This window comes from Heptranchias perlo, chromosome 18, assembly GCF_035084215.1.
Source record: "Heptranchias perlo isolate sHepPer1 chromosome 18, sHepPer1.hap1, whole genome shotgun sequence".
In the NCBI taxonomy this organism is placed as follows: domain Eukaryota; kingdom Metazoa; phylum Chordata; class Chondrichthyes; order Hexanchiformes; family Hexanchidae; genus Heptranchias; species Heptranchias perlo.
In genome coordinates, this window is record NC_090342.1 from 33,496,642 (window position 1) to 33,520,544 (window position 23,903).

General features: G+C 42.6%; 1 protein-coding gene across 4 annotated transcripts in view; it reads right to left on the reverse strand.

Annotated features, from left to right (window-relative positions):
- Window positions 1–2,851: 2,851 nt before the first annotated feature.
- Window positions 2,852–23,903, reverse strand: part of itfg2 (integrin alpha FG-GAP repeat containing 2) — an 86,601-nt gene continuing 65,549 nt past the window's right edge. For 2 of the 4 annotated variants that reach the window (XM_067999661.1, XM_067999664.1), the window contains exons 11-12: window positions 22,312–22,482; window positions 2,852–9,532 (exon numbers count right to left, since the gene is read on the reverse strand). In XM_067999661.1, the coding sequence (XP_067855762.1) occupies window positions 9,399–9,532; window positions 22,312–22,482 (305 nt within the window). In that variant the 3' untranslated portion in view covers window positions 2,852–9,398. Of the gene's footprint in view, window positions 9,533–20,154; window positions 20,222–22,311; window positions 22,483–23,903 lie in introns of all 4 variants that reach the window. The other 2 variants (XM_067999663.1, XM_067999662.1) reach the window with 2 other exon arrangements.

Genomic DNA, 23,903 nt, shown 5'->3' on the forward strand with positions numbered 1-23,903 from the left:
GGGAAGAGTGAGGGGAGGGGAGGAAAGAACAAAAGGGAAGATCTGTGATAGGGTATGAGTGATTAAATGACAAAAGGGAAGATGGTGTAAGGCAAATGGTAATGGGATAGGTCAAGAAACATAAGATTTATCAGGAGTAGCTGTAAATGGCAGCAGCAGAACCATTATCAGCACTAGCTGACCGAAAAAATGGGAGCAGTGGTTATGATCTGAAGTTATTGAAATCAGTGTTGAGTCCGGAAGGTTGTAAAGTGCCTAAACGAAAGATGAGGTGCTGTTCCTCAAACTTACGTTGAGCTTCATTGGAACAGTGCAAGAGGTCAAGGACAGAGAGGTCAGAGTGGGAGTGGGAAGAGGAAATAAAATGGCAAGCGACCGGCAGGTCAGGGTCACACTTGCAGCAGAGTGGAGGTGTTCAGCAAAGCGATCACCCAGTCTGAGTTTGGTCTCCCCAGTGTAGAGAAGACCGCATTTAGTGCAGCAGATACAGTATACTAAATTGAAAGAAGTACAAGTAAACCGCTGTTTCACCTGGAAGGAGTGTTTGGGGCCCTGGATGGTGGGAAGGGAGGAGGTGAAGGTGCAGGTGTTGCATTTCCTGCGCTCACACGAGAAAGTGCCGTGGGGAGGATAGCGGGTGTTGGGGGTGACTGGAGTGTGGACCAGGGTGTCGCAGAGGGAGCGGTCCCTTTGGAATGCTAAAAGGGGAGGGGAGGGGAAGATGTGTTTGGTGGTGGGATTGCGATGGAGGTGGCGGAAATGGCGGAGGATGATACGTTGACTGTGGAGGCTGGTGGGGTGGAAGGTGAGGACAAGGGAGACCCTATCATGGTTCTGGGAGGGAAGGGAAATAGGACGGACACGGTATTGCTTCCAATTTCCACCCTTCCCTCGCCTTCACATGGTCCATCTCCGACTCTTCCCTTCCTTGACTTCTCTATCTCCATTTCTGGGGCTAGGCTATCAACCAATATCTATTATTAGCCCACCAACTCCCACAGCTACCTTGATTACATTTCCTCCCATCCCGCTTCTTGTAAGGACTCTATTCCCTTCTCCCAGTTTCCCCATCTCCATCGCATCTGTCCTGATGATGCCACCTTCCGCACCAGTGCTTCCGATATGTCTTCCTTTTTCCTCAACCGAAGATTCCCCTCCACTGTAGTTGACAGGACCCTCGGCCGTGTCCGTCCGATTTCCCTTACAACACAGATTCACTCGGATGTTGCCCGGTATGAGGAAATACAAATACAAAGGAAGACTTGAAAAATTGATTTTTTTCATTTGAACAACACAGATTATAGTGATAGAATTTTTTTTAATTATGAAAGGATAGTTCAAGGTCAATAGAAGCAGACTGTTTCAAAGCTGATGGGTCTAGAATGAGGGGCCATAGATACAAGATTAAATGCAAGAGATTTAGAACAAAGAGCAACAGAAAGTTGTGAGGCTCTGAAATTCCCATTGAGGATTAGTTACCGTTTTCTCCTTACTATGAGGATTAAGTCCCCTAATACTGGGGGGAATTAATTTAATTTGTGTAATTTTGTACCGATCAAGAATGTATAATAATTAATAAGGAACTAAAGACCAACAAAACTAGGATATCAAGAGTTGCAGAAAATTCACCGTAACATGAAGACTAAACTTGAAATACAATTATAGAGCATGTATCATACAGAATTAAATCAGGAAATACTCCTGTAATGCACTGTAGTGCTATAAAAACCATCTCATTTATAATGCAGGGCAGTTTTTCTAACACAGTGGGTCTACATTTAAGTGGATATTGTGCAAGATTCGCATCCACACATGTTATAAAATTGTCAGTGCTTCTACCTAAATGCTTGGGGAAGGCCTGTTCAGTCCAACAGCTTAGCCAGCCATGGCCAAAATACTTGGCCCTCTGTGTGACAGCAAGCATTTATGTTGCTGATAGAGATATAGCTCAACACCATCCCCTTTGATGGTTTGAACCATATCCAATGGCACGAGAATCACTTCATTTATTTTGCTGCTGACTTCCGAGCTGTCTCTTGTGGTAAAGCAGCAAAGTAAATGGAATATCAAGATCGATCAAAAAGGCAGTTGGAAAACACTGGAATAGTTACTTAATCAGAATTTGTAAAGTAAAAATGTGGGTCATACTGCTGAAAAATGCTATGGGCAAGAATTCCAGCAAATAATTCAATATCACACACACTTTTATAAGCTCACAGGAGAGTGACTTGAGACTGCCAGAATCCACTTCACTTAGGACAATTAAGAGTCATCATCAAACAAGAAGATAAAATATTATTGCATCTGTGTGCATAACATTTAAAGCCAGTTCCTGAATTAAAAACGCAGAACATTATTGCCCTGAGAAGCACAATCCAATTGTGCTGTCTGAATACTTATTCCCTTACAATAAGGATCTGTTTCACCTTTAGAATGTGCAGTCAGAAATAGTTACCAGTGAATGCCTCATTATACACTTTCAGAATAAAAACAAGTTAAATATTCTTTTTATAAAAACCTGAATACTATCAGATGGAAATTATGGGGAGGGAATTCGTTTTGGCCTGTTTTTCGGAGGCCCGAGGCTAACCCAAAAATGGACTTCATCCGCATATTGCCAGCGAGCAGCGAATGCCAATCCGGCATCCAGAGGCAGCTTGCTGGTTCCATGAGGACAAAGTTGTGCCAGCTGCCTCCTCGGCAGCGGCACTTAGGTAAGCCCTGGGAGGGGGAGGGGAGGAGGGGATCAGGAGGGGGCCGTGGGGTCCAGCAACGGTCTTTGGCACTGCAGTGCAGCCAGGAGAAGAATTCTTGATCCTCCTGTGAAACAGATTCGGCCTTGACACCAATATGGTTATCAGTGATTTTTATTGATTAATAAACCAAACATTTGACACTTAATGTCTAAGCAAAAGCATACACAGAGATCTTAACCATATTACCAGTTCAGTCCTTGGGCTGAGGGCATAACATTCCTTTCCTCAGCTCGATGACCTTTGCTAGTATCTCTGCACTGGATGCTTCTTCATGTGCGTTTTTATACCCCTTTCAGTCAAGCGAACCCCAAACCATTGAATGCTCGTGATTAGCACCTTGCCAGTTTCGTCTTCCCTTATCAGGCAGTGTGTATACTGTTTGCTTTCTGACTTGGTTGCTGATCAAGTTAACCTTTGTTTCCTATTCGGTATCTCAGAAGAACAGGAGATGTCTCACTCACAGCCCAGACGGTTAATGTGATCAGGGGCCATCTGTTTACCAGTTCTGATAATGACCTCCTGATGAGATTAACTTTTGACTAGCATGCAAGTTTCAACAGTCATCAGCAGTTCTTTTTGGGTTTAAACTAGGTCAATTCAACCACCCAAGGCATGATGGTAAAGTAAGCAGTAAAGATGTCGATTTCTAAATCCTTACATCCTGGCTCCACGTTCAGATTTTTTTTAAAAACTTACTTTTTTGGTGACAGCCACCAGTGGTCCCTTTAAGGACTGCTGCTAGGCTGCATGTAGACTTGGTTATCCAGAACGCAGCTGGCCGTGTTCAGGGTCGCCCAAATTCAGAAAAGGGACCTCAAACAGGTGTTAAGCCCCTATTGGCATATGCAAAAGGCTTAACGCTTATTTTAGGCGTGGGCCCTGGACTCCCATACCGGAGTCTTTACCATTATGGCAGGCGGCGCACTTCAGGCACAGAATGTGCAAGCGCATGCCTCCCGCCATATTGGGCGCTCAGGGAGCTGTTTTACGCCTGTAAAATGGGCACGGCATCAACAAATTTCTAGGCCTACATCTCTGAAGGATTAATTCTTGAATGAATTAAAAACGATGCGCAGTCTTTGTGAAACAAACAGTTTTATAATTATTTTAATTCTCCTCTCTCGCCAAAAATAAAAGAGAAACAGAGAAATTTTAAAGAAGATGACGGGTCCAATGTTTGGATACACTTTCTATTTGAAGTGCATTCTTGAAAGAACAAGTAATTCCAAAATTACTCATGGAACAAAACCACAAAAGCAAAGCCTGGCAACGCAGTTATTTTGATCAATATGTAGAAGGATTAGAGGGGAGCTGAGGAGAAATTTTTTCACCCAGAGGATGGTGGGGGTCTGGATCTTACTGCCTGAAAGGGTGGTAGAGGCAGAAACCCTCAACTCATTTAAAAAGTACTTGGGTGTGCACTTGAAGTGCTATAACCTACAAGGCTATGGACCAAGTGCTGGGAAGTGGGATTAAGCTGGATAGCTCTTTTTCAGCCGGCACGGACACGATGGGCCAAATGGCCTCCTTCTGTGCCGTAACTTTCTATGATAATTGGCATGTGAAAACTATCTGGAAATAGAAAACAACACACAAATCAGGATAATTCTAATGTACCAAGATCTGCAACATAATGCTGTGTTTATGGCTCTGACACAACATAAACATAGTTCCTCTGCTTTACTCCTCCGCTAACATTGCACACTGTGGGATTGAATTTTTCCAAATGTAACTGCGGCAGAAGATCGGTGGAAACCCCGAAGAAACAGTGTAAACTGCCACTGAGCTACAGATCATCCATGTGGCTCTTCGCTGGGCCGCCTCCATGGTTTGACTGTTTCCTTTATGTCGTGGTGATCAAAACTGATCACATTTACCGACTTATAATAAACTGGCGTAGCAATATAATTAAGCATTCTGTTCACTTTTTTTTATTGCTGCTCTATAGTGATCTGAAGTTACAGCAGGAGATCTTGAGAACCCCCGCAAAAATTACTGGCAAATATCCTCATCGTAGGAACAAAAGGAAGAGCATAGGAACAGGAGTAGGCCATTCAGCCCCTCGAGCCTGTTCCAACATTCAATTAGATCATGGCTGATTTGTATCTTAACTCCATCTACCCGCCGTGGTTCCGTAACCTTTAATACATTTGCCTAACAAAAATCTATCAATCTCAGTTTTGAAATTTTCAACAGCTTTTTGGGGGAGATCACAAGGACTTGCCTGACATAACTGTTTTGGGGTACCCAAAGATAGCCTGAAACAGTTCATCACACAATCTTACATGTCTCCATACTGACAAAAGATGCAGGAGATCTCAAGCTTTGTAAGATTAACTCAGAACACCTGAAAAAACTACCTATCGCAATTTCCCCAAAACTATGTTTAGGTATAATGTCTGTTCCCAATATTATTTTACAAGCAGACACTAAAGGAAACTGTGAAATGAGATTTCAGCTCAGTTACATTTCTAAAAAAAAATGATTACTATTTAATATCCAAAACTAATTTATACAATAAATATCTCATTATAACGCAGAGAAGTGTGAAGTGATTCATTTTGGTCGGAAGAATGAGGAGAGGCAATATAAACTAAGTGGTTCAATTTTGAAGGGGGTGCAGGAACAGAGAGACTTAGGGTGTACGTATATAAGTCTTTGAAGGTGGCAGGACAAGCTAAAAAGGCTGTTAAAAAAGCTTACGGGATCCTTAGTTTTATAAGGGGACCGAATGCAACATATCGAAGTTTGCAGATGATACAAAGATGGGAGGGAAAGTAGAGAGTGAGGAGGACATAAAAAACCTGCAGGGGGATATAGACAGGCTGGGTGAGTGGGCGGAGATTTGGCAGATGAAATACAATATTGGAAAATGTGAGGTTATGCACTTTGGCAGGAAAAACCAGAGAGCAAGTTATTTTCTTGATGGCAAGAGACTGGAAAGTACTGCAGTACAAAGGGATCTGGGGGTCCTAGTGCAAGAAAATCACAAAGTTAGTATGCAGGTGCAGCAGGTGATCAAGAAGGCCAACGGAATGTTGGCGTTTATTGCTAGGGGGATAGAATATAAAAACAGGGAGGTATTGCTGCAGTTATATAAGGTATTGGTGAGACCGCACCTGGAATACTGCATACAGTTTTGGTGTCCATACTTAAGAAAAGACATACTTGCTCTCGAGGCAGTACAAAGAAGGTTCACTCGGTTAATCCCGGGGATGAGGGGGCGGACATATGAGGAGAGGTTGAGTAGATTGGGACTCTACTCATTGGAGTTCAGAAGAATGAGAGGCGACCTTATTGAAACGTATAAGATTGTGAAGGGGCTTGATCGGGTGGATGCGGTGAGGATGTTCCCAAGGTTGGGTGAAACTAGAACTAGGGGGCATAATCTTAGAATAAGGGGCTGCTCCTTCAAAACTGAGATGAGGGGAAACTTCTTCACTCAGAGGGTGGTGGGTCTGTGGAATTTGCTGCCCCAGGAAGCTGTGGAAGCTACATCATTGAATAAATTCAAAGCAGAAATAGACAGTTTCCTAGAAGTAAAGGGAATTAGGGGTTACGGGGAGTGGGCAGGAAACTGGACATGAATTTAGATTTGAGGTTAGGATCAGATCAGCCATGATCTTATTAAATGGCGGAGCAGGCTCGAAGGGCCGATTAGCCTACTCCTGCTCCTATTTCTTATGTTCTTATAAATAAAGGCATAGAGTACAAAAGCAAGGAAGTTATTCTAAACCTTTATGAGACACTGGTTAGGCTCCAGCTGGAGTATTGTGGCCAATTCTGGGTACTTTAGGAAGAATGTCAAGGCCTTAGAGAGGCCCTTATCAAAGTCACAAATGACATCCTATGTGACTTTGGTAAACTAACCCTCCTCATCCTTCTGAACCTGTCTGCAGCCTTTGATACGGTTGACCACACCACCCTCCTCCAACACCTCTCCTCTGTCGTCCAGCTGGGTGGGACTACGCTCACCTGGTTCCAGTCTTTTCTATCCAGACATAGCCAGAGAATCACCTGCAATAGCTTCTCTTCCCACTCCCGCACCGTTACCTCTGGAGTCCCCCAAGGAGCTATTCTTGGCCCCCTTCTATTTCTCATCTACATGCTGCCCCTTGGCGACATCATCCGAAAACACGTCAGGTTCCACAAGTACGCTGACGACACCCAGCTCAACCTCACCGCCATCTCTCTCGACCACTCCACTGTCTCTGATTTGTCACACTGCTTGTCCAACATCCAGTACTGGATGAGCAAAATTTTCCTCCAACTAAATATTGTGGCCATTACTCTCAGGTCCCACCACAAACTCCGTTCCCTAGTCACCGACTCCATTCCTCGTAGAAGTCGTCGAGTTAGTAAACCTTCATTTAAGAAAAGCACTATGGGTTAATCACTTGGGTGAGAAAGTAATGAAAGGAAATTATTATGTCTGCCATTAAATTAACCACCTTTATCACATTTGGCATTATTCTGATGATAATCATATCACATGCATGGCCAGGACATATTCTATTCATGCGGCTCCACTGCATAACAGCAGCCCACGATCATTAGCTTTGCAGCACTCAACATAGAGGGTTTAATCTATTAAACCGAGAGCTTCTCAAGAGTGTTGTCACGGAGCTTATGGGTTTATGATCTTTTATTAAATTGAAGCCTGATCTACGCAGGTCCCATTTCTGCAATATATCCTAACTTAAGGCAATCCTCTGTTGTCTAACAACAACTCCAAAGTGATTAAAGAAGTATGAGCGAGACATTCAGAAACCCCTTACAGACCACCTTGAATGGCATCACAATAACAATACTAGCTACGGTCTTCCATCTGCAAACTATGTAGCTTCATCTCATGTGCAGCTTCCAGGCCTGCTACTATGGGACAGTCAGTTTTTCAATAAGCATCCTCTTCTGCGTTCTGTTGCACAGTGCAATGTTTGGATGGAGATTCATCTGAACAATTTTGCTGGGAATTGTCTGAGAACATCTGAGGGTTAATTTTCTGAATCTGCACTTCCAGTGAGACTTTTCTCCACACATCTGCATTTGGAAAATCATCCCTCTGGAGTTACATACCATCTTTTTCCAGCAGGCCTCAATTCTGGCAACTTCTTTTTTAAACCTACACACACACCTTTCATTCCCACTCTACAGTATTTTCTGCACCCTCTAGATTCTCAATTACTACTTTCAACACTTGATTGTCCCTCAATGTAAGGGATTATCCACAGTGTAAGGAGATAGGACAAACACTCAAAATAAGTTGAGGGTCCCCCTTCTATCACAAGGTCAGAAGAGAGGCCCATCTTAGCTCATCCATGGAGAATAAAGAAAAACATGCTTTAACCTCCTCAAATCATCTGTCTCTTGAATGAATCTGAGGTTTTTGTCTCCACTACCCTACTCAATTATTGATCGCCCTTTGGCCAACAACAGTGCTTCTTGTCTTCTGTCCTACATTTCCTTTTACCACTTTTAACCTATGCTCCTTTGTTCCAGTATTCTGGCATACCTTGAAGTAATATTCTAGCTTAACTTTACCTAAGTTATTTAATTTTTTACATTTTTCTATCAGGTCTCCTCTTAGTACCCTCCTTTCAAGGCTAAATGGCATCAGTTTCTCCAGTCTTTCCTCATAATTCAATCTTTTCATGCTAGACATCAACATTGTGGCTCTTCTCCAGACTGCCTCCATGATTTGACTGTTTCTTTTATGTCTTGGTGACCTAAATTGGACACAGTACTCAAGGTGAAGTTTTATCAGGGAATTGCACAGTTTTAGCATTTTTTTTTTTATTTGCTCATGGGATGTGGGCATCGCTGGCAAGGCCAGCATTTATTGCCCATCCCTAATTGCCCTTGAGAAGGTGGTGGTGAGCCACCTTCTTGAATGTAATTTAGCAACTTATAATAAACTGACCTAGCAATATAATTAAGCCTTCTGTTCAGTTTGTATGTTGCTACTCCATAGTGATTTGGCATCTTAAGTGCCAAATTTACTATCATGACTGGATCCCTTTACACTCCACTTTTAGCTTGAGCCAGCTTGGTCTGGTTGTCCATTCAGCACTCTAGGAGAGCTTTACATCCTCTAATACATCTTGGTGCTTTGTTGACCCATGTGATCTGCTTTGACAAGCTTTGCCTCCTTTCCCTCTCATATACTTTGTGCTAGGACATACTCTATCCATGGCACATGCAGAATGTTCTAAATTGTTGGGGGGTGGGGAAATGTGGAAATGAAATGCTCAAGTATTTTCTTCACTTTTATGATTCTACGTATAACACTGGAAATATGAATATTTCTCCTGGTATTCCTCCACAAGTGTTGATATAAATTACTGATAATGGCTATACCATATAGGATACAGGATTTAATTTTATTTTTGTAAAATATGTTAAAACATTCTTTTAAATGCCCATTCTCCATTGTATGTTGATTAGACTGGGGAATAAGTGTAGTTAACTTGATGCACAGTCAAAACACTCTCTCCTGTTGCTCAGAGATAGTTTTTAATTGTTTACCAGTAGGTCTCAGGATGCCTCAGAATAGTGACTTGTCAAGGGATGTGGAGCCTGTCCTGTTAGCTCACCACCCTGGATAATAAAAACTCACGTTCTTTGCTTTTTTTCCCAAACAGCTTAAGGCTGATCAGACAGTTCCAACTTAACATAGTTTGTGCTATGTATCCTCCTTGTGGCTGTGTCCTCAAGCTGGTCAGGAAAGTAGAGTGTCTGGTGTAGCATAGCTTGGACAGCACTGATATTATTTGCATCTGAAATACATATAGATAAAAAAATAAGGATGAGTGATTTCTTTTATAATTTCTTTAATTTACTTATCATACTCGTTCAGGAAAACAGCCATTTCAGGAAGACCACTGTATCAATGACCAAAGAACAAAGCAGCTTGCAAATTAAAAAAAAATCCTGGCTGCAAAGGTTAAAATCTGCACAAAACCCACCCCACCCTGTAAAGCCACAAATAGGTTTCTGGAACCCAACACCCAATGAGGCAGAAATTGGGCAATGATTCCTCCCCCCACCAATGAGTTCATCATTGTGTATTTGGCATTTTTTATGTCTTTCAAGTCAGACTTTGTATAATCCAGTGCACTTTTTTTTCCAAAGCTGGAGAGTGATCATTTTTTTTTCCTGTTTTGGTGATACATTCACTGCACTGTCTTTTGAGACATCATGATTGGCCATGGATGGCCACAAATACTTTTCAGCTTATTCCAAAACATGTTTTTCAAATTCTTTTCTAGTTCAAAGATCTTGGAGATTATTTTTAAAAACAGAGACATTTTTTCCGAGGTTCCAAAAGTGGGTTTCTCTTTTCTGCTTTAGGTGGTCCTGTCAAGTAACATTTATGCAATGACGTAGAATCAGTTTGGGTGGAGCTAAGAAACAGCAAGGAGCAGAAAGCATTGGTGGGAGTTGTTTATAGGCCATCAAACAGTAGTGGTAATGTAGGGCATGGTATAAAGCAGGAAATTAGAAGTGCATGTAACAAGGGTAATACAGTAATCATGGGAGACTTTGATCTACATAAAGATTGGGCAAACCAAATTAGCACTAATACTGTGGAGGATGAATTCCTGTGTACGAATGTATACAAGATGGTTTTCTAGATCAGTATGTTGAGGAACCAACTAGGGAACAGGCTATTTTAGATCTAGTATTGTGCAATGAGAAAGGATTAATTAATAATCTTGTTGTAAAGGAGCCCTTAGGGGAGAGTGACCATAACATGATAGAATTCTTCATTAAGTTTGAAAGTGATATAGTTCAATCCGAAACTAGGGTCTTAAAATCTAAACAAAGGAAACTACGAAGGTATGAGGCGCAAGTTGGCTATGGTTGATTAGAGAACTACATTAAAAGGTATGACTGTAGACAGGCAATGGCTAGCATTTAAAGAATTAATACATAATTTGCAACAAATATATATTCCTTTAAGGCACAAAAACCCAACAGAAAAAGTGGTCCAACCGTGACTAACAAGAGAAATTAAAGATAGTATTAAATCAAAGAAAGACATATAAAAGTTGCCAGAAAAAGCAGTAAGCCTAAGGATTGGGAGCATTTCAGAAAAGGAGGACCAAGAAAGTAATAAAGAAAGGGAAAATAGAATGAGAGTAAACTAGCGAGAAACATAAAAACAGACTATAAAAGCTTCTATAGGTATGTAAAAAGGAAAAGACTGGCGAAGGCAAATGTGCGTCCCTTACAGACAGAGAGGGGAGAATTTATAATGGGGAATAAGGAAATGGCAGAGAAATTAAACAAATACTTTGGCCCTGATATTACCAGGGAGGCGGGTTGGCAGCAGGGGGTCGACTGGGCGCGTGGATAACCCGCCCAGTAAAATCAGTGGGTTCCCCATGCGATCGCGAGTAAATTGAAGCCACTTACTTTGGCTTCCGGGTTTCCCGTTGGAAACCTGCGCAGCGGGCGGACTGCACACCCGCATCACAGGCTGTCAGCTGGAGGAGCCCTATTTAAAGGGGCGGTCCTCCAAAGCTGCTCCTGCAGCAAACAGCCAAAATTACAGCATGGAGCAGCCCAGGGGAAAGGCTGCTCCCAGGTTTAATGATGCCTCACTCCAGGTCTCACTGGATGGGGTGAGGAGGAGGAGAGAGATCTTCTACCTGGCGGACGGGAGGAAGTGGCCTGCCTCTGCCACCAAGTAGGCCTGGCCCGAGGTGGCAGAGGAGGTCAGCAGCACCAGCAACATATCCCGCACCTGGATACAGTGCAGGAAGCGCTTCAATGACCTAACTCGGTCAGTCAAAGTGAATACACTTACTCATTCTCCTACACTCCATCTTTCACATCACCGCCCCCATCCCACAACTCCTTCTGCACTACCAACACTACTCCATCAAATCACTCCTCACACCCACTCAAACCTCATCCTCGACTTACCTGCACTTACTCACCTCCCCAGTACTCATCCCACCACTACCACTCAACCCAATCCTCATACAATCTCATGGCTCTGTCTCATATTCACCTTCTGATGCATCTCTTTCACAGTCACCCTCACCCAACCTGCCACTACTTCTGCTGCAGCCACAGGGGATGCATCACGTATGAGTTGTAGAAAGCGTAAGGCAAAGGTTTCGTAAGCACAAAGGGGATGCACAAGGATGTTTGACGGTTTGTCATGTTTTTTATTCTCCCACACTTGATGCCACCCATTGGGTCACCCTACAGTGGGTGTATGTGTAGTTGCATGACTATTTTGTGCAGGTGACTGTGGCGCAGCACTGTGTTGTGGAGCTCCACGTGACGGAGGTGGACGGCGTGCCTGGTGTGGCTGGCGATGTTGCTCGTCCTCGGATGAAGTGATGAATGCAGCCATGGCGCCCCCCCATCCTGACCGTGTGAGTTTGAGGGGGTCCACAAATTAGGTTAATGTGTTTGCACAGCAGAGTTTAGGGTATAAATTAATAATTTTGAGTGGAAAGACAAAGGTGTAGCAGCCAAAACTTTGTCTGAAGTGACAGAGTGCCCTGCTGCAATAAATGAGGTTTCCCCCCCCCCAACTGTCAAAAAATCCTTTGCATCTCCCACTGGCTGCTGACTGAAACACGTCTGCTCCAACAGGGAGTGTTTCCCACAGCACGGGAAACACGCTGAGGATCCATGAAAATTGCACCCCTGCCAAAATCTCCTGTCAATGAGGTCTGTCAAGGACCTCAACTAGGTAAGGAAGTATTTAAATTGTCATCCCGCCGGCTTTAATTGCCGGTGGGAGTCCCGCATGCCGGAGCTGCGTGCGCACCCGAACGCGTCACTGGGGAACCCGGAAGTGGGCGGGTTGGAGCCGGGCTCCGGACCTGCTCCGGGATTCCCCCCCCACCCGACCATCCAAAAATCAGCCCCTTTGTGTCGGTCTTCATGGAAGACGACACAAAAAACTTCTCATAAATACTAGAGAACCAAAGGTCTGGCGAGAATGAGGAAATGAAGGAAATTAGTATTAGTAAGATAGTATTAGACGAATTAATGGGACTGAAAGTTGATAAATCCCAAGGACCTGATGATCTACATCCCAAGGTTGTGAAAGAGGTGGCTATAGAGATAGTGGATGCATTGGTTATCATCTTCCAAAATTCTATAGATTCTGGAATGGTTCCTGCAGATTGGAGGGTAGCAATTGTAACCCCACTATTTAAGAAAGGAGGGAGAGAGAAAACAAGGAACCCTGGTCCTTGACATCAGTAGTGGGGAAAATGCTAGAATCTATTATGAAGGATGTGATAACAGGACACTTAGAAAATAATAATAGGATTTGGCAGAGTCAACATGGATTTATGAAAGGGAAATCACGTATGACAAACCTATTGGAGTTCTTTGAGGATGTAACTAGTAGAATAGATAAGGGGGAACCAGTGGATGTGGTGTATTTGGATTTTCAGAAGGCTTTCAATAAAGTCCCACACAGGAGGTTGGTGAACAAAGTTAGAGCACATGGAATTGGGGGCAATATACTGGCATGGATTGAGAATTGGTTAACAGACAGAAAACAGAGAGTAGGAATAAACGGATCTTTTTCAGGTTGGCAGACTGTGACTAGTGGGGTACTGCAAGGATCAGTGCTTGGCCCCAGCTATTCACAATATATATCAATGATTTGGATGAGGGGATCAAATAGAATATTTCCAAGTTTGCTGATGACACAAAACTGGGTGGGAATGTGAGTTGTGAGGAGGATGCAAAGAGGCTTCAAGGGGATATAGACAGGCTAAGTGAGTGGGCAAGAACATGACAGATGGAAAATAATGTGGAAAAATGTGAAGTTATTCACTTTGGTAGGAAAACCAGTATTTTTTAAATGATAAGATACTGGGGACCTGGGTGTCCTTGTACACGAGTCACTGAAAGCTAACATGCAGGTGCAGCAAGCAATTAGGAAGGCAAATGGTATGTTGGCCTTTATAACAAAAGGATTTGAGTACAGGAGTAAAGATGTCTTACTGCAATTACATAGGGCCTTGGTGAGACTGCACCTGGAGTACTGTGTACAATTTTGGTCTCCTTACCTAAGAAAGGATATACTTGCCATAGAAGGAGTGCAACAAAGGTTCACCAGACTGATTGCTGGGATGGTGGGATTGTCGTATGAGGAGGGATTGAGTAGACTAGACCTATATTAGAAGACTGAGAGGTGATCTCATTGAAACATACAAAATTCTTACAGGGCTCGACAGGGTAGATGCAAGGAGGATGTTTCCCCTGGCTAGGGAATCTAGAGCGAGGGGTCACAGTCTCAGAATAAAGGGTAGGCCATTTAGGACTGAGATGAGGAGAAATTTCTTCCCTCAGAGGGTGGTGAATCTTTGGCGTTCTCTACCCCAAAGGGCTGTGGAGGCTTAGTCATTGAGTAGATTCAAAACAAAGATCGATAGATTTCTAGATATTAAAAGGCATCAAGGGATATGGGGATGGTGCAGGAAAATGGCGTTGAGGTAGAAGATCAGCCATGATCTTGATGAATGGAGGAGCAGGCTCGAGGGGCTGGATGGCTTACTCCTGCTCCTATTTCTTATGTTCTTATGTTATGCAATGTTATGCTCACAATGCCACCCACAGGTGTAATACCATTGTTACCAATATGCAGCATTTTAAAAATAATACATTAAAAGTCTTGTGCATGTGCCTTTTGTGCACTCCCTATTTAGTCACCCTTAATTAATTCCTGCTGTCATGCTATTTTCATCATGTCTATCTGTTGAGATTAAACTATAAAGGAAAGATTTTCTGAGCTCACACTATATTTTTGAAGTTTGACTTATACACAACTGTCCTCTTCCACCACTAGTATACTTCCTCAACTTAGGAGTCTGCACTTGATTCTGTGAATAATCGTGCAAATTGATTTACACCAAAGAACTGAGTGCTCCTTGTACTTGACTTTTTGGGAGGGATTTACAGCAGGTCTTAACCATTTGAACTGACATAAACCTGAAGACAAAAGTAGGTCCCTATATGTTCAAACCCTGGTATGAGGTTTGAATTTTTCTGACCCAGGGAAGAGAGTGCTTCAACTGAGGAAGAGGGAGAAATAATACACCATTTGTTACTCCTTTATACATCATATATTGAGTGTGCTATTGGGTGTAACACTACCACGTTCTGTATTACTGGGAAATGAATTCCATGTTTCAGAGATATAACATCACAGCATGTAACCATACAGTGTTATACAGATATAACACTCCTGTAATGGTTAGATGGATATGATTACAAGAAAATCATCCCACCGAGCTTTTTGATGCCATTGTAAGCCACAGGAGAGATGTCTAACAACTTACTATTTTCTGAATCCCAAGGTGAAATTATTTTCATTGTACTTACTCATTATTCTTCAAAATACAGAATTGAATAATTTTTTTGATGCTAAATCATAGCAGAGGACGGCGACAAGAATGTTTTCATTATGCCCTTACTGACGAGTTAAATCCACGTCATATTTGGTACAAGAACACCAGAATGTAGCTTGCAGTGGATTAGTGGGAAATAATACTGCCTGAATAATCAACTAAAATTGATTAACCCAAAGAGGTACAGATATGTGAAAGGTTAGACATAAACATATGCTACTGACTTGAAGATTAAGTGGCACTGGATTGACAAGTGTTTAATGCACCAAACACTGAAAACAAGATTGGATTTGATTTGACATTTTTTGGTGGGGAGGAGGTTTGTTAAATGTTATGCTTGGGCAGGATTATGAGACTATGTGCTGTGAAACAGGAATTCCATATGATTGCAGTGAAAAGGTAGGCAATTTACTTAAATGGAAATGTACACATCTTTTAGCTACATGATTGTAACTGGAACGATCCTGCAGTATTTTGTTGTGACCCGACAGGAATAGGCTGCACACTGCAAGCTGAACCCAAGCAGCTCACAGGCTATTTATCAGTGAGAGTGAAAGGACTCACATCTGAGCTTCATTACCTACTTTGAGTAAAACTGTGTCTCAAATGTGTGAAATAACACATGCACCAAATACTAAATTGGCTTAAGTGTATCCAACAGACTCACTGCATTCTCTTTAATGGATGTTGCTGTTACTATAGCAATGTCAAACTGTCCTAGCAGCATTGTGTTGCTGCCATAATAACCGTGATGATTAAGTTAGAATGGGTCTGTGATAAACCTCTGAAATAGGACAGTGCAGAAAACCATCATTGAAAGATTTCATACCACAAGTTCATGGCAAGATTGTGATCCATTTCCTGAAAAAAAAACAGGAATAGGATGCAACCTGAATACACCTGGCCCTCAAATGGAGAGAGAATTAATCCAACGGCTCAGATTGTTCAGTGACACCAATGCCACACAGAAGCAGGACATGTATTAACACCTGTGATTTCTCTTCAGGTTGAGCTTCTGATTTAAGGAAGGCTGGTGAGTGTAGTCCAAATGTTTCCTCAGAGCGAATGCTTTCTTTCAAAGCAAAAACACACATCAGCCACACCAAAGCCACTCTTACATGTTCACTGGCAGGCGTTCAAGAGCAGCGCTGGTAGTAGTCTGGGTCCAGATCAATAATCTACATTCTCAGGTGGGAAATTATGTTTAGTCAGGAAATCTAAACAAGCAAAGGAATGTGTTTTTAAATGATTCAGAAAGCAGTTGGAATGAGAAGGAGATAAGAAGCAGAGATTCAAACGTCACTGTAAACAGGATCAATTAATACTGAATTTGCTCTGAGCGGTGAACGAACGGTGCCCGACGATCATTAAATTTAAATTTGCGCACAAACGATACACGGGCTTTAGTGTGGGAACTTCCTCTAATAGTGAGCTGCAAAAAGTGCAGCGTCCTCTCCCAGGCATCTGTGAGCTGTGTGAACAGAGAAAGGATCGCTCTGTCCCCTCAACCAGATTGAAGCATCCTTGACAAGCCGCGCAGAGTCAGAACCAGGAAGTGCAAGCTACAACAGTAAATTCAATGTAAAATCAGTTAGAGAAAGCAAAATAAAGTGAGGGTAAGAAATATTGAAGATAAAAGAAACAGAAATAAAAAGTTAAAAAATAAAAATAATTTTTAAAAAAATCTCCAACAACAATTAAAATCAGAAGGAATGAGACTCCACGTTTTTAAAAAGTTAATTTTCAGTGCCAGAGAGGTTGTTTGGCAATCTTACCATGTCGCTAAAAGTTAGTTTAAACCTAAAAAACCCAGCATACCTTTTTCCTGTGTAGATTGGTTCGTTTCCAGCTGGGCAGAAGAGCAACTTCCCGCTGGTCTATTCATTTCACCAGCGGGCTGTCCTTCCCGCACAGCTATCAAATGAGCAGGGAATCTCATAGAGCAGCTTCCGGATTTGTGTGTTTGACTGCATATGCGCGTTCGCCGGAAGTTGCTTGTCCATTTGCCCTTAAATAACAGTAAGCGCTGTTCGGCTCTCCGTTACCTTTGGAGCAAATTCCGGGCCCTTAACTCTTAGGAACTTAGAAAAAGAAATTAATTAACAAGTTCTCTCTCACCTCCCTTTAAAAGAGGGAATCAGGCTTTCCGATGGCTTAGCAAGTTTATCCAGTGAGAAGATGAATCCTATAGATGAGAAAAATCCAAGGTTCAAACCCCAGTCTCTGCTGAACTGGATGATCTCAGCTCGGTGGTGGTAAGGGCACAGAAGATGGACTCAGTTTCCTTAGGTTGGGGAGGAATCAGTGCATCCCAGAGACGAGGGGAGAAGCTGGACCATCTCATGAGTGCCCGCATTGCTGATCACACAGACCCCAGCTCTGGTACATCCACATTGGGGGAAAGGAAAAAGGCAGTGCTCAACCTAGGTGAACTAGATGAAGTGAACTGGGGCAAGCAGGTAATGTAAGGGTAGGGAAAACAGTGTGCATGACATAATAAGCTTCAATATAAAAACCAAAAAGAGGGAATAAAGATAAAGGCATTTCAATGGGGAAAAAAAACATTGTAATGGGAAAAAAAGAGCCAAATTCAACAAAAGAAAATGGGAATTAGCCAGGATAAATTGAAAAGAGAAACTGGAAGATAAGACTATGGACAAACAATAGGAGATGCTCAAACAGGAGATGTTTTAAGCTACAAACTAGACATATTCCTACAAGTGAAGGGGCTGCAGAAAAGCTAGAGTTCCTTGGATGCTTAGAGAAACTCAAATGAAAATTAAATTTAAAATAAAAGGCATATGACAAATGTAAGGCTAACAACTTAAAAGAAAATAAAACAGAATATAGAAAATGTAAAGAGGAATCTAAAAGGGGGATTAGAATGGCTAAGACAGGATATGTAAAGACTAGCAGGCAACATATGGAAATAGTAAAATATTTCATCAACAAACAAAAGGTAAAAGAATAGCTGAGGAATGATAAGGCCAATTAGAAATGACTGGGTTCAGTCAAGGTCAAGTCTTGCAGTCTCTTTTACAGCCTTTTTCTGTTTCTTTGTTTCCTCTGCTCCAAAAGGAAGCTTGCTTGTCCTTGAAGGTAGTAATTCAACTTGTTCATGGAGTTTGCTGGGCTGCTGCTTTAGAAGCCATTTCTAAGATAGCTTTCAGGCTTAGATGATATGTTCTGCATCACTTTAAGGTGGTTTCAATTTGATAATCAGAGTATTTTCCACAGGAATATTAGTTCAGTTTGGCTGTCATGAAAATTTAGTAATTTTGTTCTTTTTGACAAATTTAAGAGTTATTTTCTTTCTCCCTCAAACACTGCTGCACTGTAACAATATAATTTAAAGGGCTCCTAGGGAAAACAAACCGTGGGTACATCTGGGTTCCCAGTTACAAGAAGTAAATGCGTGACAACAGTCTTGTTCCCACAGTCAATATTTTTAGATTAGACAGCAATCTATCACTTCATTGCAATCCTACAAAATTAATAAAACCTCCAGAGACTGCCTGAAAGAAATACATGCCCTCTTTATGATCCTGTGCCCTTTCTGTGCTGAACTCTATCTTTTAAAAGGAAGACACAGCAAAATTCTTATGAAAGTTTTTTGCCACTGTTGTAAAGATGTTATTTGCATCTGAAAAAAGCCATAAGGGTCAACTTTAACTTTTATGCACCGCCTGGCTGAGCCTGCCTCCCAGTCGCCCATGCCCGCAAAGAAGAGGCAGCTGTGATTTTGAAGCCCCGGCCTCATTTGCATCAGGGCGCCTAACGGGTAAGTATGGAGGGAGGGATGGGGGAATCCCAGGGTGGCAGCAGCTCAGGTTATTTTTATGTGGCCTGGAGAAGTACTCCTGCCCCTCCGGGCCCCACAAAAAATAATTTTAAACTTACGTTTGCTGGGCCTCTTCGACTCTATCATTCCGACCAGTTCCAACCTAGAACAGTCCTAGGATCCCGATTTGCATTAATTGCACATAGGTACTTGGATGCAAATAATTAGCCAACAATATGCCAAAAAGAAAAAAAAACAAACTTGGGTCCTGAAATTCCTGGTTGGGGTAAGGCGCAAGTCCTGATTTGCACCTCTGCATGGCCAGGAATTTCTGATGGGCACCAATGTATGCTGGGGTTTAGCTGGAGAAGTGTCCTGACAGAAATTTAGTTTAGTTTCAGGGTGGGCTGAAGAATTGCCCATCTTCACAGTGGCAGCCATATTCAAATGACAGGTTGGCATTGCCCATCCTAAATTCCAGGACTTCCACCTTCCCTTGAGAATGTGCACCACTGCTTAAAAGGTGTAGTATACCAAGATCTATTCATCAAGGTGGAAGTATATGGTTAAAGGAACCCTGCTCACTGATATTGCTTGTGAACACTTTGAGCCATATTTTGGGACTCTCTTTCTCCCTCTGCAGTATTTTGCTTTTGCAAACATATTGTGTGATTTGTTCAGATATGTATCTGACTGGCAGCTTTTTGGATTTAACAGATAGTTAATTAAGTAACTAATTGGCTCCTGTTAGTCTCTTTGGGGATATTTATTAGCATGTGCTTTTCAAATCAAATGAGTTTGATCTGGGGTCTTTGAAGAAAGGCTGTCTGACGAGGACCTTCCAAAGAAAATATAAACCAGACAACTTCTGCAGTTGGTGAGTGAAGGATAAAAATTAGCTAGTTTTAGCACTAGGGTTGCGAACCATTATATTATTTTCTACTATACAAGAAACTAGTAAAGCTTAATAACTATTGTAATCATAGATGTTTCTGATATTGTTCAGTTATTCATTTACGATTTGAATACATTTTTGGGGCATTTAAAGTCTAAACAATGTCTCTCGTTAGTATTGTTCAGCTGCCTCTGGAAGACAAGGAGGAAACAGCATAGAAGTAAAATATATGGTTCTCTGTTAATTATTCTAAGTGCATTATAACATTGTTACCTAGGAATCAAAGCAAGTGAAATCATTCTCAAGGACACAGGGATGAGGACTCACCAACGACGGTAGACTGAAACTCAAGAGAGTGGAGATGTGAGAGGCGATTTCTCGGAGGGTTGTAGGGCTGGAGAATGTTACAAAGATAGGGAGGAGTGAGTCCATGAAGAGATTTAAACACGAGGATCAGAATTTTAAATTTGAGGCATTGGAGGACCAGAAGCCAAAGTAGGTCAGCAAGCACGGGGTGTTGGGTAAGTGGGAATTGGTGTGGGATTGGATATAGGCAACAGAGTTTTGGACGAGCTGAAGTTTATAGACATTGGAGGATAAGAGGCTGGGCAGGAGAGGATTGGAACAGTTGAGACTAACAAAGACATAGATAAGGGTTTCAGTAGCAAATGAGCTGATGCAGGGGCGGAGGTGGGTAATGTTCCATAGAGGTGGAAGTAGGTGGTTTTTGTGATGGAGAGGATATGGGATTGGAAGCTCAGCTTGGGGAGGAATTGGATGCTGAAGTCGCAGTCTGGTTCAACCTGAGACAGTGGCTGGGGAGTGGGTTGGGATCGGTGGCGAGATTAGAGAGTTTGTGGCAAGGGCTGAAATTGTTTAACTGGATGAAATAGCGGCTCATCAAGGACTGGATATCAGACAAGCAGTATGACAACACAGAGGTAGTTAAGGGGGCAAGAGAAATGGTGGAAAGGTAGAGCTGGGTGTCGTGTTGAATCTGACCCCATATCTTCGGATGATGTCGCCAAGGGTCTGCAGGTAGACAAGGAAGAGGAAGAGGCCAAGGCCTTGGGAGGGTACTCCAGAGGTAACATTATGCGGGCAGGAAGAGAAGTAAATTGCTGGCTATGATTGGACAGTGAAGAGTGGAACCAAGCGATGATAGTCCTATGGAAGAAAGGCACTGGAGGAAGATGGTGTGATCGGCAAAGGCTGCAGAGGTCGAGAAGGACACGGAGGGGCAGTGCACCATGATCCGAGGCACAGAAGATGTCATTCGTGACTTTGATAAGGGCAATTTCAGTGCCCTGGCAGGGTTGGAAACCTGATTGAAGAGATTCAATCATGATGCTGTGAGAAAGATATGTATGTGCTTTGGGACTTTTCTGTGCTAGAGATGCTATATAAATTCATATTGTTGTGTTGTTAATAACAACAGTAGTAACTAAATATTAGCACTACATGTGGTATCAGTGTGACATGACTTTCAAACAAGAAAGGAGAGGAAGGGGGAGGAAATATAGAAAGAAGGGAGGAGCAGAAGGAATGGAAAGAGAGAAGGGAGGAGGAGAAGAGAAATAAAAAGGTGGAGGGAGAGAAACAGAAAGAAGAGATAGAAGGGAAGAGAGAAAAGGAAATAGAGAAAAGGTAAGAGGAGGGAAAAACAGAGAACATTTTGTTGACCGGAGGTCACCGGTTATGGTTACTGGCTTAGTACACAGAGGAGAAGAGTCAATTCTCAACTCTCACTTCACTTTATTCACGCCGTTAGATCATATACATATAGCTTATACGTCTGGTTAGATATAGGCATGCAGTTTACACCAGGTGGGGAGGACTTGTGTCTTATCACATTTCCTTTGGTCTTTCACAAAACTTGGTTAATTCAAACCGGTTCCAGGCAGTTGAGGCCAGTAACTGAACCCAGGTTACTTTAGTTCAAAAGTCGTTCCTGCCTCTGTATATCAGCAGCCGACGTCTCAGGTTACTGCAGCCCCTGGCCAACAATTTTTTAAGGGAAGAAGCAAAGAACTATTTTGGGGGAGACAAATACAGACAAAATAAAAATAATTAAGCAAGGATTCTCATTCATGTCTGTCTGCCTTTAGGGTCCTGGGTTTGTTCTTTTAGCATATGGAGAGCAGCCTAGAGTGCAGGACTTTACAAGGTAGGAGTTTTTTTTTAAGTAACAGACAGTATGGCAATCTGAGCCACACTCTCTCTATCCCACTCACTCATACACACTTCTGAAAGGTACTGAAAGTTGCCATTGGCTGCAGAATGATGCATATTGTGGAGCTTCATTAAGGGATAGAAAATAAAATACTTTACATAACAGGGTAAGTGGAAGATAAAACAGAGGAAAATTCAGACATTTGGCTGATCTGAAGCAACTCTTTTTGCACTGTTTTAATATGGTGTTATCAACAACAAAGCAATATAGTCCTTCCTACCAAAGCCAAAGGCTACCACAGAAACACTCACCCACAGATGTACCTTGCAGTAGGTTCCGGAACTCATCTGTCTCCAGCACCTTCAAGATATTGGTGGATTCCATCCTCTCCAGCTCCACCCTCCAGTACACATAGATTTTGTGGTTGAAGCTAACGTACACCAGACAGGGGCTATTTCGACCATCTTTGCATGCATACATGCCTGGATATGGCAGAAAAGGGGACAGTGAGAAATGGAAAGTGAGGGCCCTGTTAAGTCTAACAAACTTGCTTCTTGGCACATGACCAGTCATTCCCTTCCCATTCAAGCAGAATATACCCAGACTCGGTAGCATCTCGAACTACTGTCGATATGGGGCACTACTCTATTACAAATGGAAAAACAACACTTTCTGCAGTGCTGCGGGGTGTAGGTAAGTTCTGCCTGCATGGGAAAAGAAAGAACTCCTGGCAAAGAAAATTATTCTGAGGCAGAAGGAGGAAAAGATAAGAGAAAGAGAAAAAGAAAAAGTGCCTTTCATGACCTCAGGATTTCCCAAAGCGTTTTACAGCCAATGAAGTACTTTTGAAGTGTAGTCACTGTTGTAATGTAAAGTACGCGGCTGCCAATTTGTGCACAGCAAGGTCCCACAGACAGCAATGTGATAATGACCGAATAATCTGTTTTTGGTGATGTTTGGTTGAGGGAAAAATATTGGCCAGGACATTGGGGAGAAATCCTCTGCTCTTTTTCAAAATAGTGCCATGGGATATTTTACGTCTGCCTGAGAGGGCAGAGGGGCCTCGGTTTAACGTCTCATCCAAAAGTCGGCACCTCCGATAGTGCAGCATTCCTTCAGTACTGCACTGGAGTGTCAGCCTAGATTTTGTGCTAAAGTCTCTGGAGTGGGATTTGAACCCACAACCTGCTGACTCAGAGGCGAGTGCTTCCCCTGAGGACAGCTGACACCTTGTGAGACCTCTTTGAGGTACTTTCAGGTCCTCTATTCCCTTTGTTGGTGCCTTGCTTTCCATTCATTCCCTAATCCATTCGCTACTGACCAGTAGTCATTGTTCAAAAAATACAAATATATGTAATTTTATAATTCTATGCTCCTTGTGCAGAGTTTTTCCCAGGGAAGGGGTGGGGGTAGTGCATGTCAGGAATATGCACGTGTGCCCGAATTCCTGATATGTACTCCCAGTGAGTGAGGCTCTGCACTGAGGGCATAAATTCATAAAATTCACATATTGTCTGTGTATGTCAAGTCCTGCTCTCCTCTGCCAAAACTGCTCACTATTCCAGGATCATTCTGGAATGCAAAGATAAACCCCGGCTTGTCATCTTCACTACAAACAAATTTCTTTAACCCCTCGCCCCTGCCTCCTCCACCCTCAACTCCAATAAGTGTGAGGAGCTTGTGGACTTCTTTGTCACTAAGAATGAGACCATCCGTTCAGCTGCCGCTTCCCTCCCTTCCCCGAGCCCACCAAACTTCCCCTAAGGTTCCCCTAGCCCACCAAACTTCCCATCAGGTTCCCCTTGCCCTAGCCCTGAACTTGCATCTTTCTCTAATTTCTCTCCTCTCTCTCCTCATGCCCTCTCCGAGCTCATCTTAACCATGAGACCCACCTCCTGCTCCC